The sequence below is a fragment of the Gordionus sp. m RMFG-2023 genome, chromosome 4 (genome assembly GCF_954871325.1).
Source record: "Gordionus sp. m RMFG-2023 chromosome 4, tfGorSpeb1-WG-v2, whole genome shotgun sequence".
Lineage (NCBI taxonomy): Eukaryota > Metazoa > Nematomorpha > Gordioida > Chordodea > Parachordodidae > Gordionus > Gordionus sp. m RMFG-2023.
In genome coordinates, this window is record NC_088778.1 from 30,567,976 (window position 1) to 30,583,614 (window position 15,639).

The 15,639-nt window shown below is 30.0% G+C and overlaps 1 protein-coding gene across 1 annotated transcript; it reads left to right on the forward strand.

Annotated features, from left to right (window-relative positions):
- The first annotated feature begins 1,728 nt into the window (after nt 1-1,728).
- Nucleotides 1,729-13,877, forward strand: LOC135928201 (uncharacterized). The gene is made up of 6 exons (XM_065464586.1): nt 1,729-1,874; nt 2,455-3,452; nt 3,753-3,815; nt 12,068-12,190; nt 12,854-13,039; nt 13,134-13,877. Exons 2-6 carry the CDS (start codon nt 2,579-2,581, stop codon nt 13,769-13,771), a joined length of 1,884 nt encoding a protein of 627 aa, XP_065320658.1. The 5' UTR covers nt 1,729-1,874; nt 2,455-2,578; the 3' UTR covers nt 13,772-13,877.
- The last annotated feature ends 1,762 nt before the right edge of the window (nt 13,878-15,639 follow it).

The following is a 15,639-nucleotide window of genomic DNA, read 5'->3' on the forward strand; positions in this document are numbered from 1 at the left end:
GAGCGTGGAGCAAGAGCGCTGAGCCGTCAAAGACTATTTTAAGGGACACCAAATTTTATATGTTATATGGATTTAAATTTGAATTGTATTTTTCCAAAAAGAGGTATGAATATTCAATATATTATGGTGAGTGTGGATATTATTTAATTCAGAAATTAATTACAAATTTTTTTTTACATTGAAAATATTACTTAAACTATTTATTCAATTATTCCATTTTACAAATAATTATCCTATGAGAGTTTTTATAGGGCCGCCAAATTTATTTTTTTTTCCCCTGGGTCCTTCTCGTCATCAGATTATTTGATTTTTTTAAAGGAAAATTAACCTCAAAAATTAGATATACAATGAAGAAAAAAATTTCTCTCAACAATATCCTCGGATGAATTATTTTATATTTTAGAAAACCGAATAATAGGAATCGAATACCAAATAGTAAATTTTATTATTCGTATATTCGTTTTTGAATTTTTTTCCTCTCTAAAACTACGAAAAAAAAATAAAATATCCGTAATTACAACTCTCTAACAATGAGCTCACCCATGTTCCACCATCCCATACTTCCTCTGTAATTCACAAGTAGACTGGAAGACAGAGATCCGCCAAACCCGCCCCGGTTAACGTTTGAAATATTTTTTTATATGAACCGGGCCAAAAAATTAACAGCCTAGGGTCGGGTAAAAAAATCATTTTTTATATATATTTTGATGAATTCTGATATTTCATAGAAGTGATAATCCATAAAGTATAGTATTTTTAATTTAACCACTTCCTGAATATTATAAAAATTTATTTATTTTTTGGTGTTCACCAACATATTTCTTTCTTGGCTTTATATTTATATTAAAAACAAATTTAAACCGAACCGGGTAAACTTAGTGAAAAATTAAAATCGAGCAAGGTTGTATAGTTAAAATTTTAATTTGGTTAAAAAAATATTCCTGAGAAATATGAATGGTAATACTCTAAAATTGTTTTAGTTAATGGTAAATATAAGTGTCTTATTATTGGATAAAACGCATTAGGGTGAAGGAAACCGACAAACTTAAGGTTTTTAAGCGTGAGAAATTTATAATTGCGGGAGTCTACAGTTTGTCCTGACGGGGGGGGGGGGGTCATGGCAACTTTGATTTGCAGTCGTGTTTTTAAAATATTCGGTTTTTATTCGTTTATTATAAATATTATAAAAAAAATATGTATTTCTTAATAAATAAACAATGTTATAATAAATTCTTTTTTAATAAATGTTTTTATTCATATTTTATTATTTATGTTTTGTCCGCCATGTTGTTTATATAAACTTTTCACATGATTAACTCCCCTCCCCTTATACTAAAAAAAAAATATTCCGCGAATTGACCAATCAAAACAAAGTTATATTTTTTTTTTGATGATTTTTCTCGAGTGAGTAAAATGTAATAAATTGTATAGTATAAAAAAAAATTAAAAAAAAATACCCTTACTCCCCCCTGGCCTCCCCTTCACTTCTTTCCGTAAAAAAAAATAATACTTGAAACAAAAAAATAAATAAATTTATTTTATAAAAAAACAACAAACTTTTTGATTTTTCGATTTGTAAACGTTTTGATTTTCATTTATTTTTTATTATTTTATTTTATTTATATTATAAATATTTGAAACATTGTATTTTTTTATTTTATTTTTTTAAAATATATATTTATATTTATTATTTTTACAACAAAAATATATATAAAAAAATTATTAACTTTAAAAAAAAACCATAAAATTTAAAATTTGACTAAAACCTATGGAAAAAAAAAATAATCGTTTGGTATCTTTCTTCTTTTATAATTCTAATTTAAGCTATCAAATATTTTGTGGAAATTCTTTAAAACAGATTCAAAAATAAAATGGTAAGCAATACAAAAAAAATATGATTATATAATTAACCATTAATTAAAACCCAATTTGGGGTCTATTTTTAAAAAAAAACGGTGAGATTTGGTACCATCTATGAGCGAAACCATTATTTTCGTTATAATCTTAATTAGTGTTGTTTTTGAGCCAATTTTTTAAAACGGCTAACTCAATATTTTAGCCAGAAAAATATTGCCTAAGCCTCCCTTCTATGAGCAAAATCTTCAGGCTTGCGTAATATTTTTCTGGGTGGATTATTGAGTTAGCCGGTTTATAAAAATCGGTTCAAAACGAGCCGTTTAACAACACCTATCTTAATCGGGTCGTTTTTAAAAATCGTCCATTGTAATTTTTAACAAGAAATTTATAAGGTCACTCTCATCCTTCCCCTCCTCCCTTCACCTCACAATAACCTTTTACCATTGAGCTATGGGGTGTTGCCCAAATAAAAAAGATTAATTTATTCATTTCATTTTTGATTCTATATTCATAAAATATTAGATAACACAAGTTTGTTTTTTTTTTACAAATAATTTCAAAATGTAATATTTTTTTTTATCTATCATTATTATAAAGGATAGTATTAATTAAAATCGCGTTTGCAATAGAGCCCATTAAACGGAATACAAAAAATCGAAATATATGCTCATATCCTTCCGCCGTAACACTGAATCGCATCGTACTATGCTTAAGGCATTGTATGTTTAGGTGTAAGCGAAATATATTGATAAAGAAACTCCTAAGAAGTTCTCTATTGCTACAAAACCAAGAGGTTATCATCGAAGAATCGCTATCAAACAATCCCATAGCCGCTAATAAAATCGTGCCCGTAAACAGCTCTTCCTTCCAAAATAGTCGCGTTATGTTCGCGAAAACAAACCAACTTATAACATTCGCTCCCGCTTATCCCGGGAACGATGTCGCCAAATTCGATCCTCCGCGCGATTTTCAATCATTGCCCCCTCCTTTAATTCCGTCGAACCTTGTCTCGCGACGATCCCGAGACGCGGAACAAATTAAGACGGTTACGGAAAATTTCTTGAGAACGCTCAGCGATCTCGAATTGGAAATTTTATGGCGCGCCGTGGAAACCGGAGGTAGGACGTTAGAACAGAAGGCGAGTTTCAACATTGTCACCACCGATGACGATACCGCATCAAGCAAATGCCGCCATTTGCAACAAACACCCTCGAGTACCACATGTATTACGAGACCCAAAAAAGATAACCCTAACTCAACCGTAAATACTACGATGGATACTTGTAACTCCGCGACATGCGATGATATCCTATCCCCAGCGGTATTTTGTTGTCTGCATTGGCGATGGCCAGACTTGCTTCCGGTCGATCAGATAAATAGCTTACTAAGGAATACAAGTGACCCCCCACCGAATTCGAAAGATTACCGAAAACGGATTAAACCAACCCCATTTTGTTCTTCTGCTTCGTATTTATACCGTAATTACAATCCTATCCCCGGCAAAGATTCTAATAATTCTACGGGGGATCTAAATTATTCCGAATCACAACCAATTTGTATAAATCCTTATCACTGGAGCAGGAAATGCTATATAGGTAAATTTATATAAAAATTAGATATTTAATGCCCGCAGCCTAAAACGATTTTAGGGCGATAGAATATTTTAAGAGTCCAGGCCGAAGGCCAGTACCGGCCGCGTCGGCCTCTAGCGGTTTATCACTATCAATCATCAGTGTATGGGGATGAAATTTGGATTTTTTAAATGTGTGTCGATCTAAATAATGATCATTTAAAGGATATGGTTGTCTTTGGGTGCTTTCATATTGAAAAAATTTCTTAAATTTGATAAATATTTTTTAAAATAAAATCAACTTATCTTTTTTGATTAAATTTAGATTATCCGCCTCCGCCTTATCCACTCTATACCCTAACCGATTCCTCGAAATCCAATAATAAAGGTTTTTTTTTAAATATTTATTTTATTAATTTTTTTTAAAAAAATGGTTACCTTTTTTAGGTAAATAAATGAATATTAAAGAATGTAAAGAGAGTACAACTAGTGTTGTTAAACGGCTCGATTTAGCTGAATTTAAATTAGGATTCTAGCCAAATTAATATTATACAAGTTTCGAGATTTCGTTAATAGATATCCAAACCATTTCTGCAATCTAGCGAATCCCTAAGGTTGAGTAATATTTTTTTGGCTAATACGTAGAGTACAACTTACATTGTTCTTAATTAAATTTAAACGTATATAGTTTAAAAGTAATTAAATCATATAGGTAAAAATTTTAAATCAATATTGATCTTTACCCCTCCCCCCCCCCCAACATTCATTCAAAAAAACGTATAATTTTAAGACAATGAAAAACAAATAACAAATAGAAAACATTGACCTCCCTCCCATATATTTACCTTATTTTTACCTGTCCATAACATAAATTTACTGACTGCAGTCGTTACCCATGCGCCGAAAGTTCAAGTAGACCGGGCCAGTAAAAACGAGTGGGGCGAAAGGGCCCTAACCTAAAAAAATTTGAATGATGTCCTTATCGCACCGTCTTCACGCCCATCATATATTTCAATTTTTTATTATACTGGCCCGGCGCGGATTTATTTTAAATTATTTCCGGTCAGCCGAAAGTTGGATTACCTCTAATATATAATATTTAAATGTTCTTATCTCGCATCGTCTTCCGCTTTAATCATATTAGAATTTTTTTCAACGAGTTTCTTTAATGCGCATGCGCCCAAAATAACAATCTTAAGGGGAACGTGATTAAATAAAATATTTTTTATCCACTAGAATAAATAAATTATACATTAGCTAATTCTGCTTATCATCTCTCTAAGCATCGTCCAAGCTTACTTATTAAAGGAAATCGATGTAAATTATCTATTTAAAAAAAATCAGCTGGTTAAAAAATTAAATAAAGCATGATCAAAATTTAGAAGCTCCTTAAATAAATATCGCATCTCCCTTCCCATGGTCTTAATAAATGCAGCAATAAACATTTAACTACTGCTGCCATTAAAAAGTCAACTAGGACACCCTCTAAAAATGTAATTTCTAAATATAGATTTAATCGAGTAATCGAAAGTGTTGTTAAACAGCTCGATTTGAGCCAATTTTCAAAAACGGCTAACTCAATATTTTACCTAGAAAAATATTGCCTAAGCCTCGAGATTTCGCTAATGAATGCCTAAACCTTCAAGCCATCTACGAGAAAAATCTTCAGTCTTGCGAATTATTTTTCCTGGATAAAATATTGAGTTAGCCTTTTTTAAAAATCAGTTTAAAACGAGCCCTTTAACAACACTAGTAATCAATCGAGTCGAGAAAAAATTGCTTAATTTACTTCAATTATAAAAGAAAATAGTGGGGGTTTTTGTTTTTTTTTAAAAAATAATTCTTTTAAATTTTTTTAAAAAATTTATGTTATTATTAGTACTAACTTTTTGTATCTGGAAAAAAAAACGTTTTTTCCCCCCGACGAATAAATAAGCTTGAAAATATTCATTTTTTTACCCGTTTTATAAGTGCGCACAAATTGAACGTTTCAAACGCCGCGTTGCAAAATAATGCATTTCAAATGGCATCGTGCAAATTTGTAAAATTACCGTTTGGCGTTAGCAACAATTTAAGCAAACGCAAACAGTTTTGCTTTTTTTTCATTACTTCTTTTTATTCTCCATTTTGAAATATTTATATAAATGTAAAAAAAAAAATTTACTTATATCTTAAAAAGGAATATTCATAAATTAAGGAAATAAAAAGGCAGACGATTATATAACTTTCAAAGACAAATCCTTTTTTTTACAACTTAGTTAGAATTTTGAATCGACGATATTAATTAAAAAGGCAATTTCAAATTTAAACAAGGGATGGCGTTACGTTTTTTAAATTAAAAAATTGCGGCAAAGCGCGAACGCTCAATTTATGCGCACTATCAGTTCCACTTAAATTAGTTATGAATTCGTATTAATGTTATTTTAAGCGTGAACGCCCAAGTTGCATCACTAAAAGTTTAAAACTAAATTTCGGAATCACGTATTATTTTCATATATAATATTTTAAATGAACACATGATATTTTTTATTATCTCTCTAATTATAATATGAATATGAATTTCGTTTTAAATCCTTTGGACATAGGAATAAAATAGCTCACTAAATTCATAACTAGTTAGAGAAGAGAAGAGAAGAGAAGAGAAGTTAACCAATTTATATCTTGTCATGTTAACAAATTTTAGCATATCGCTCCAATAAAGGTACAGGTCGCGCTTAAATATTTATTTTGCAATCAGCAAGATTTTGGGTGAAATTATCATAAACTAGCAATTTATTAGAGACCATTTCCTGGTTGGGCATAGTCCAAGACTTGAAATCATTCTTATTTTTTTAAAGGGTCTAAATTTTAATAGTCAGTGATTTTCCAAAATGGATTCCAACTAACTTTCTTAATCCCAAACTATACAGGGATTGAATGGTTGTCCAATTTTTTTGAGTCAGAAAAGTTATATTTTTAAAGATGGAAGGTGGGGCCCGAATAAAGGTAGTTTTTTAAAACTATAAATATAACACCCCGCCAAAAGTTTAAATCTTTTAAAATCCCCCCCTTTTCTATTGGCCGTTAGTTTTTTTTAAAAAAAATTAAATTATAACGATAGCCAATAAAAAAAAATAGAATTATTTTTTTCTTGATGGCTGGTAAAAAAAAATCAAACGATTATATTATCTTATCTTTTTACCAGCAAAATAAAAGGATGTTAAAATTATCGCATTTATTCCCGCGAATTTTTTTTTCCTTTTAATTTTGGCGCCTTTAATATGGATTTTTCCGTAATAATAAGAAATTTAAAATTACTTACGAGGTTATTGGCTGGCTACCTTATAAAAAAATTTTTTAAATATTCTTTTTTATTATACAAGATACAAGAATATTTTTAAGAAAAATATATTGAAAAAGAAAGAAAGAAAGAAAAAGAATAGAAGAAAGAGGGAATGAAAAAAATGGAATTAATACAAATTTAATATATTATATATTCACCTGCTTGGCGCTGCGATTTTATTTTAGCAATTTTCTTTTTAAAACAAAATAACATAAAAAATTTGTTTGGCGACTCGCTGCGATTTTATTTTAGCAATTTTCTTTTTAAAACAAAATAACATAAAAAATTTGTTTGGCGACTATAAAATTTTTTTAAATTTTATATCATTAATAAATACCTAAATGTTATTTAATATTGTATTTTTTTAAAAAAAAAAAATATATATATATATAAAACAGTAGTTTTTAATAAAAAACGTAATTGGATTTAAATGTTATATTTTTTTGGTAATTATAGGCGATATAATTAAAAATCATTAATTTATTATTTTTGAAAAAGTACATGTTGCATTGCGAATCATGATGATGTATGGTTTTGTTTTTCCTACTATAATTTGATTTTTTTTTGTAGTGATTATGTGTAGTGTTGTTAAACGGCTCGTCGATGTGAACCGATTTTTAAAAACGGCTAACTCAATATTTTATCCAGATAAATATTACGCATGCCTGAAGATTTTGGTCACAGAATGGTACAAAGGCGAAATCTCAAGGTTTAGGCAATATTTTTCTGGCTAAAATATTGGGTTGACCGCATTTAAAAATCGGCTCAAATCAAGCCGTTTAACAAACTTTACTTCAAAGAAACGCGTTACTCTTTACGTCTGAAAAAAAGGAACGGGTTACTACTCGTTACTTAAAAAATTTTGTATTATATGCGATGAATAATATATAATATATTTTTTTTATAATACATGTATAATTTATAAATCGAAATGATACAAAAATAATTTATATTTAACAATTGATTTTTAAAATTTTGATCAGATAAACAAGAGTGCATAGTGCTCAACACTCTGTGCTAGAACGCACGTTCAACTGGTGCAGAGGATAGGGAGGGGGGGGGGGTTGCATTACAATGGATAAATGAAATTATTTAATTAAGGGGGGGGGGTTGGGGATGGGGGATTTTATTAAAAATTAAAGAATCTTTTTTAGTTTGGAAATAGTCATTCAGATGCCGTTCTAATTTTTCTTTGTGAGATATATCCTTATCAGAAAGCAATCTGTATGTGTGTTGTTTTTTATAAGAATTGCATTTTTTTTGTCAATATTTTTTCTGAAGCAGGAGGTAAGTTCAGGCTTCCTTCTTTCGCTGATATCCAGTCTTACGAGGGTCAATCTGATTCAAATAGCGGGTGAATTATTGCTGTTATATATATTTAACCGGAATAAAATATTATCAAAATATGAATTGTGAACAAAACTTCAGCTGTCATACATTTTATCTTTGTCTTGCAAATTTGCATTAATAAGTGGCTTACAAAATGAAATTATTTAAAGCTACTTTTTTTTAAATATCGTAATAGTTATCGTGGGAGTGAGATTTCCCAAAAGCATTTTTTTCTACTCTCTCTAAAGTCGAAAGAGCAGTAGGAACAGGTTCCATAACCTCTAAAATCATTCATGCAATATTCATATCCGGTTTTAATACTTGAATACAAAAATTGGTCAACATTTTCCTTTTTTAAAAATTGTAATGTACATAATATCACCGCGAAGAGCCGAAAAAAAGAAACAACCAATCTTTCGCTAATACAAAGATTTGATATACAATAATCTTGCTAATACTAAGATTGAATCTTGCTAATACTAAGTTGAGAATATTGCTAATATTGTACAAAACCAATTACCTTTGCCTTTAAGGTTCAGAAAAATATTTGCTAATACTAAGATAGAATCTTGCTAATACTAAGTTAGAATAATTGCTAATATTGTACTTTATTTACAATTTTCTAGAAAATAATAAATGACATCATTAAAACCAATTACCTTTGCCTTTGAGGTTCAGAAAAATATTTGATATTTGCCTTTGAGGTTCAGAAAAATATTTGATAATACTAATATAGAATCCTGCTAATATTGTTCTTTATTTTACAATTTTCTAGAAAAATATATATGTAAATATTAATTATGTAAAATATTTTAAATAAAACAATTACCTTTGCCTTTAAGGTTCAGAAAATATATGTAAATATTAATTAAAACCAATTACTATGTAAAATATTTTAATGATAAATTTTAGGAAAAAAAATTTGCCATTTGACTCAAAATAGTTTGATGACAAAAGAAAGATAAATGAATCGGACCGAGGCCATCTAGACTAGCCATTCATTAATGAAAAGCTGGGGACGCCATTTTGATTACCCATATCTCATTAAAAATTTTAAACAAGAGGCCAATTTATTCCTGTCTGACGCAAACTTTATTAGAGAATTGTGTGATCATCGAGATTAATAAGAAAGCAAGTTAACAATTTATTAGTACTTTTTAACATGACTATAATTACTATGAGTTACCAAAATGGCGGGCCCAGCTGATTTGCATTAAACGAGCTTTACATTAGCATCATCAGTTACTAGGTATTATTATAAGTCAATGAAATGACAGAAAGGTTTGGACATCTATTATCGAAATCTCGAAGCTTGCCGAATGTTTTTGGCTAAAATATGGGTTAGCTTTTTTTAAAAATCGAGTCATTTAACAACACGTCAATTAAAATTTATTAAAATTTGAAGTGTTGTATGACATAAGAGCTACTTTTTACAATAGAAAAAAAAATTATTGTTGTTCCTTGCCCTGTTAAAAAAAATAAAATAATTTTATATGTAACAGGAAACAAAAAAAAGAGGTATTGACTGGCCATCATAGAATTATATTAATTGATATTAAAATGAAAAAGGGTTCAAATAAAATGGACATCTGGTTTATAAAAACATTATTTTTTATATACAATGATTATATATATTATTTATCACTATCAAAATTTGACGTAACTGTTTGTTTAGAGGAGTTATATATGTACATAATAGTAATTAAGAGGATGTCGACTGTCGAGACTTGGTAATTGTATGAAATTTATTTTTTTTAAAAAAAAACAAAAATTAAATAAAAGATTTTGATTGGGGGAGAGGGGGGGGGGATACCAATTTTTTTAAAAATAATATTACGTTGACGCAATAAAAGTTGTGTATTTACCTAGTGTTGTTAAGCTGCTCGATTTGAGCTCCGATTTTTAAAAAACGACAAAGGTATGGGTATCTATTAAGCCTAATCTCTCGAGGTTCACGACAATATTTTTCTGGCTAAAATATTGATTTGGCCATTTATAAAAATAGGCTCAAATCGACCCAACAACATCTAATCCTATCGATTCAATGAGCTGGCTGTCAGGGATACCCACAAAACCGACCCGGAAGTTTTTATTCGAAAAGTTAGCGCAAAATCTTTCGCACTAGTTTCGTTAATCTGGACTCAGAATAATTCCTCCGAAAAAAAAATCACTTAACAATTTAAATAACCCTCCTCCTTCCTCATATAGAGGATTTTTTTCCCGGGAAGTTATTTTGCGTTTAACCGGGATTCATGGGTTATTTCAACAATCCTCACGATAATAATTTATCAAATATTTAATTTCTTTCTCTATCAAAATTTGTAGGGTCTACATTTTCTCCTAATTTCCTTAAATTCCTATATACTTCTTTCATTTCAGGTAATCTCATAGTTTCAAAAAAATGTATTCCATTTTTAAAAAAAAATATATATTGCATAAAATGATCATGTAAATTACTAATGAATTAAATTTATTTCCTCAAGGTAACAAACAATCAGTCTTCAGCATTAATTTAATAATTTTTGGATTAATATAATCATAAATTAGCCCAAGAATATATGAAAAGGTTGATCTTTTCATTCTTGTAGAATTATAAAATTGGGAATGTGTCAAATCGCCTTTTATATTGATATATTCAGAAAAAGGATTTCTTTTAACATATATTCGAGATGTCTTGCACTTCTTCCTTCCTTAATTTTTTTTTAAAGTAAATACAGGGCAAGCATTTTTTTTGTTTTAAATTTAAATGTTTCATATTGGAAAAAAAAATAAAACTCAACGCGTCAATTTAAATATGGCAGCGTTTAAGTTTTTTTTATATGCGATTTGAAAGGCTGCGTTGCAAGTCGCAACGTTCAATTTGTGTGCGCTATATTGCCAAATCTGTTTTAAATCTTGGTTTTGACGGATTTTTTTATTTTTGAGGATGTTAAAGGTATCCATCCCGTGATCAAACACCGGTTAATAAATATTAAGGCGTTTTGAGGTTTCTTCCAAATTTGAACTTGATATCTTAAGAAAAACCCCGAGGTCAAACTGGATAGTTTGAAAAACTTAGTTTAAGGGGCTAAAAATTTGCTTAAACGGCTAAATTTAGTAATTACCCAAGGGATTTGAGACCAACTACCGATAAAGATCATTGAAAAATCAGCCCAATCCCAAATAAGATTGAATTTCAGATAATAAATTTAAAATTAAATTTTTTTTTTCGTGGAAACTTAACCATAATAATATTGTTCAACCCCCTCCCCCCAGGCTTTTCTTATTTTGAGTGATATCATGATTCTGTTATAAATTTAGAAGATACTGACTGCTTGAAAAATTATTTCCGAAAGGGCTCGATTTGAGCCGATTTTTAAAAAATGGCCAGCACAATATTTTAGCCAGAAAAATATTGCCTAAACCTCAAGATTTCTCTAACAGATGTCCAAACCTAAGTGTCATATGAGCAAAATATTCACAGGCATGCGTAGTAATATTTTTCGTATAAAATATTTAGTTCGTCCTTTTTTTTTAAAGATTCTTAAACCGAATCGTTTAACAACACCACTAAGTCAGAAGAAGAAATGTTGATGGATGGATGATGCGATGTACTTAATATATTAGTCATTTAAAATCATTTTCTCTTTCGTAATTTTATATATTTCCCTTTTTTTTAAAAAAAAAATCAATTTCAAATGATTATTTTTCAAAATAAAATCGCGAAAAGTATTTATTTTTAACTTGGATTTGTTTATTTATTTATTACATAATTATTTTATCGATCTTAACTTTTTAAAAATCATTTACTAGAAGAAAAAGTTACATTTTTTTTATTTAAAGGCTACGCCAAACGTGGTACCCCTTTCTGGCGATCTTACGTCATACCCCTCACTCCTCTTTCTGCGTATTAAAAATGCCGGGCATTAGGGAATACTTTTTCCCTTGGGAATAAATTATTAATTTGCGCTTTCCATCTTTTACGCTTTATTTTATTTTCTTTAAATTAGCGTTAAAATTCGACAATGCAAATAATGACCTACCTCAATTAACGTCACATAACGAATCAACTGAAACTGGCGGAACTCTTCAGGGGGTCGGCTCCGTAGTACCTCACCCGCTTCGCCGAAAAAGTTATATTTTACTTCTTAGAATCCTTTATGTCGAATTGCTCGATTTGAATAACGAAACTATAAAATAAAAGTCAATAAAAAAATTTTTATTGACGGTTTAAAAGGGCAAACTTAAAATTTTAAAGGTTAAATTTGATATAAATTATATTTGAATAAGGATAATTAGGTTAGATTTATATCATAAGGCTAAAATACGTTAAATTAACTTATTATACTAAATGGCTAATCCAAAACATAATACAAAGCAGAGACCTTGCTAAGGTAACATTTTCACGGCCCGGCCCGGATTTTTTTAAAATATATTATATTTGTTTTTATAGCTAATAATGGCGATTTCGAATATTTGGTTTTAAAATATACGGCCTGGCCCGGATATTTTTTTAAAAAAATTTTCGGGCCCGGCCAGGGTATATTAAAAAAAATTAAAATACAGCTCGGGCCGGGCCTGCAGGTCTATGATACAAAGTTTGTTAGATAATTTATTCTCCGTGTTTACATGGTTAGATCGATATTTTTCGGGGATGCCTTGATTTACGAAAAAATGGAAGGAGGGGAGGGGGTGGCAGACATCAATTAATTTTATCGCCAAAATGCTTACTAAATTTACCATTTCATTCAATTCACATTCATAATTACAAAAAAAATCTTATCCTTATTCTTTAGAAGAAAATACTTCGGCGCTTCATCGCCTCGACAAATTTGCCGATAATATCTCTCCACCTCCTTGGTGTTCTTTAGCCCGTTGGGAATTCAAGCATTTTTCCGGTCCTCAAACACTTAATTCTGAGCCCGTCGTTTTTTTACCCTCCCACATCGGTTCGTCACAACCAGCTGATTCATTAGCCCTAGGTTTTTATTTAATAAATCCGCGAATTTTGAAAAATTATTATTGATTAAATTTTTTTAAATTTATTATTTTTTCATATATATTTAACCCTATTAGCCATAGAGCAACGATCACGCCGAACAAACGTTTATTTGTTCAACCAATCAACTCACGCCATTTTTGCCGACGTTTCGCACACCCCGGGCCAACCAATACGCCTTCCACCCGGCCATTGTGCGCGGATTTATGATTCGCGGCTTTGCAGGGTTAGCGATCGGACGAAATTTACGACGCTCGATGGTGGCAAAGAAGATATCGATAATAACAATATTGCTTGTCCCAAGGATATGATAGATATCTGTAAAACTACCCGTGAAAATAAACGTGATGAAGGTGTCAAAGTCTACAGTGAGGATGGGAGTCGTTATTCGGACGATGGCGATGATAGGGAGGGCACGAGGGAGCAAGAAGAAATGGGAAATTTTGGGAAGGTCGATGCCGGAGACGATGAGATAGATATTTCGGCAGCGGGAAAGATACCAAATGCAGATGCCGGAAATGGGTATACGATTAAAGGGGAGCGGGTGGAAGTTACAGAAAAATTAATGCTCCCTCAACAGGAGACGCTCCGAAATGAACAGTTTCGACCTCACGCCGTTTTACGGGTCAGTCCCATAAAAGGATGGGGCCCGGGTTATTCCCGAAGATTCATTGAATCCTGCCCTGTATGGTACGAGATTACCCTTTTCTTATAATTTTTAAACAAAAACGCGATGAATCTTTCGGGATAAATCAAATAAACGCCCTTTAAACACGATAACTATACGCTGATTACAGAAAACTGCTCTAACTATATTATATTATACGTATCACAATTAAATATAGATATAATTATATAAATAAATATCGAAATAAATGTTATATGAAAAGTTCTTCTTATTGAAAAATTTTGTTTATAAAAGCGTTGCCTTAATTTTTAAGACGCCCATACTGCCCGGCTAAACTGTTAATAATTATAAAAAATGAGGCAGCAAAGTCCTTGGTATAGTTTGGGTAATTATTTTTTAGTCGTTTAAGCTAACTTTTAGCGGGCTAAACCGAGTTTTTAACTGGAAGTTATCACTGTGACCTCGGAGGGTTTTCCTTAAAAATATAGCAGCGCAGATTTGAAAGAGACCGATATAAATGAAAGCCCCCTTAATATTAACGGATTTCCACCAGCTCGCGCCTATGGATTGAGCCGACATTTGCCATTGCCTAACTGTAGTTCTTAGAAAATCTTTTAATTTCAATTAACTAAAAATCTGTCTGAACTGGAATCGGAATCTATATATCTTCAACACCGGGTCATATACAAGGAATCACCAGAAATGTCCCAATTTTTAAAAATTTGTTTACGGGTAATTTTAAAAGCGTTGACAATTTAAGAAATGCATAAAGGGTGGGGGAGGGGGGTAATTTAAAAATATTTACCTTTTTTAAGCGTCTAAATTATATTTTTTCTGTCCGTGACTCAAATATAAGTTACCCACCTTTTTTAAAAAATATTGGCAACTAATCCTTTTTTTTTGTTTACTCCAGGAAGGACTTAATTTTCCAAATTAACTTGTTTTTAAAACGGGTTCAATAAAGGCTCCCATTTATATTTTTTATATATTAATAATTTATTAACTTTTTGTTGGTAAATTAAACGTAATTTAAGTAGTCTACGCGTGCGCGCCTATTCAAAATTAAGAATTTTAATTTAAAAGAAAAAAAAGAGACTATTTTAAATGATTTAATGCAAACATTTTTTTCTAGATAAAAGGCTCCGCATTAATTTTTATAAAGTTTTTTTTTTAAATTTAAGTAGCCTTACGCATGCGCGCCTATGCTAATTTATTAATTTTAAAGGAACAAACAAACTATTTTAAATTCGAAGCCAGTCTGCTTACTGAAAAAAAATAAAATATTTTTAAAATGCTAAGCCACTCTTTTCCGAATGAATTATTTTTTAAAAAAAAAAGTTAAAAGGTTTTTTCATCGATATAAAAGGCTCCAAGAAGCTCTTATTTTATATATACTTTTTTATAAAAAAAACTCAAACTACGCATGCGTGTCTATTTTAATTAAGAATTCCATTTAAGAAGAAAAAAAACGATTAATGCTTTAGCCAGTCTGCTAAAAATAAATTAAAATATATATTGTGAGTTCAACATGTACGGCTTTTCAGTATTACCTTGTCTCCATGCCACCACTTGCCTATAAATTAAAAATATTATACTTATTACCTTTTAAAAAAATATAATAAATTAGCTTTATTTTATTTTTCTCTTCAAATTACTATAATTGAATTGAATAAATTAAATAACTAGACTGTTATCTTTGGTGGCATATTAATTTTTTTTATATGTTTAAATACCTTTTTTTTGTAGTATATTTTAATTTTAAAACTTATTTTTTTCAAAATTTTAATGATATTAATACACCATACAATTACGAAAAGGATGGTTTCGTAATAATTCCCAACAAAAGAAAACCTTATTGCTTTTTTTGTTGAGAGAAAGGCAGATTCCAGTCCTTATGGGAAGGAGATAGGATCGCATTTATCAATCTCTCTATTTCAATTTCAAAATTATAGTAC

Bases quoted from the DNA above. Each gene is read 5' to 3' on its own strand.
- LOC135928201 (XM_065464586.1), top strand. From the start codon at position 2,579: ATGTTTAGGTGTAAGCGAAATATATTGATAAAGAAACTCCTAAGAAGT. The intron at 12,191-12,853 runs GTTATATTTTAC...CTTATTCTTTAG, and splicing joins TCACCCGCTTCGCCGAAAAA to AAGAAAATACTTCGGCGCTT. The intron at 13,040-13,133 runs GTTTTTATTTAA...TAACCCTATTAG, and splicing joins AGCTGATTCATTAGCCCTAG to CCATAGAGCAACGATCACGC.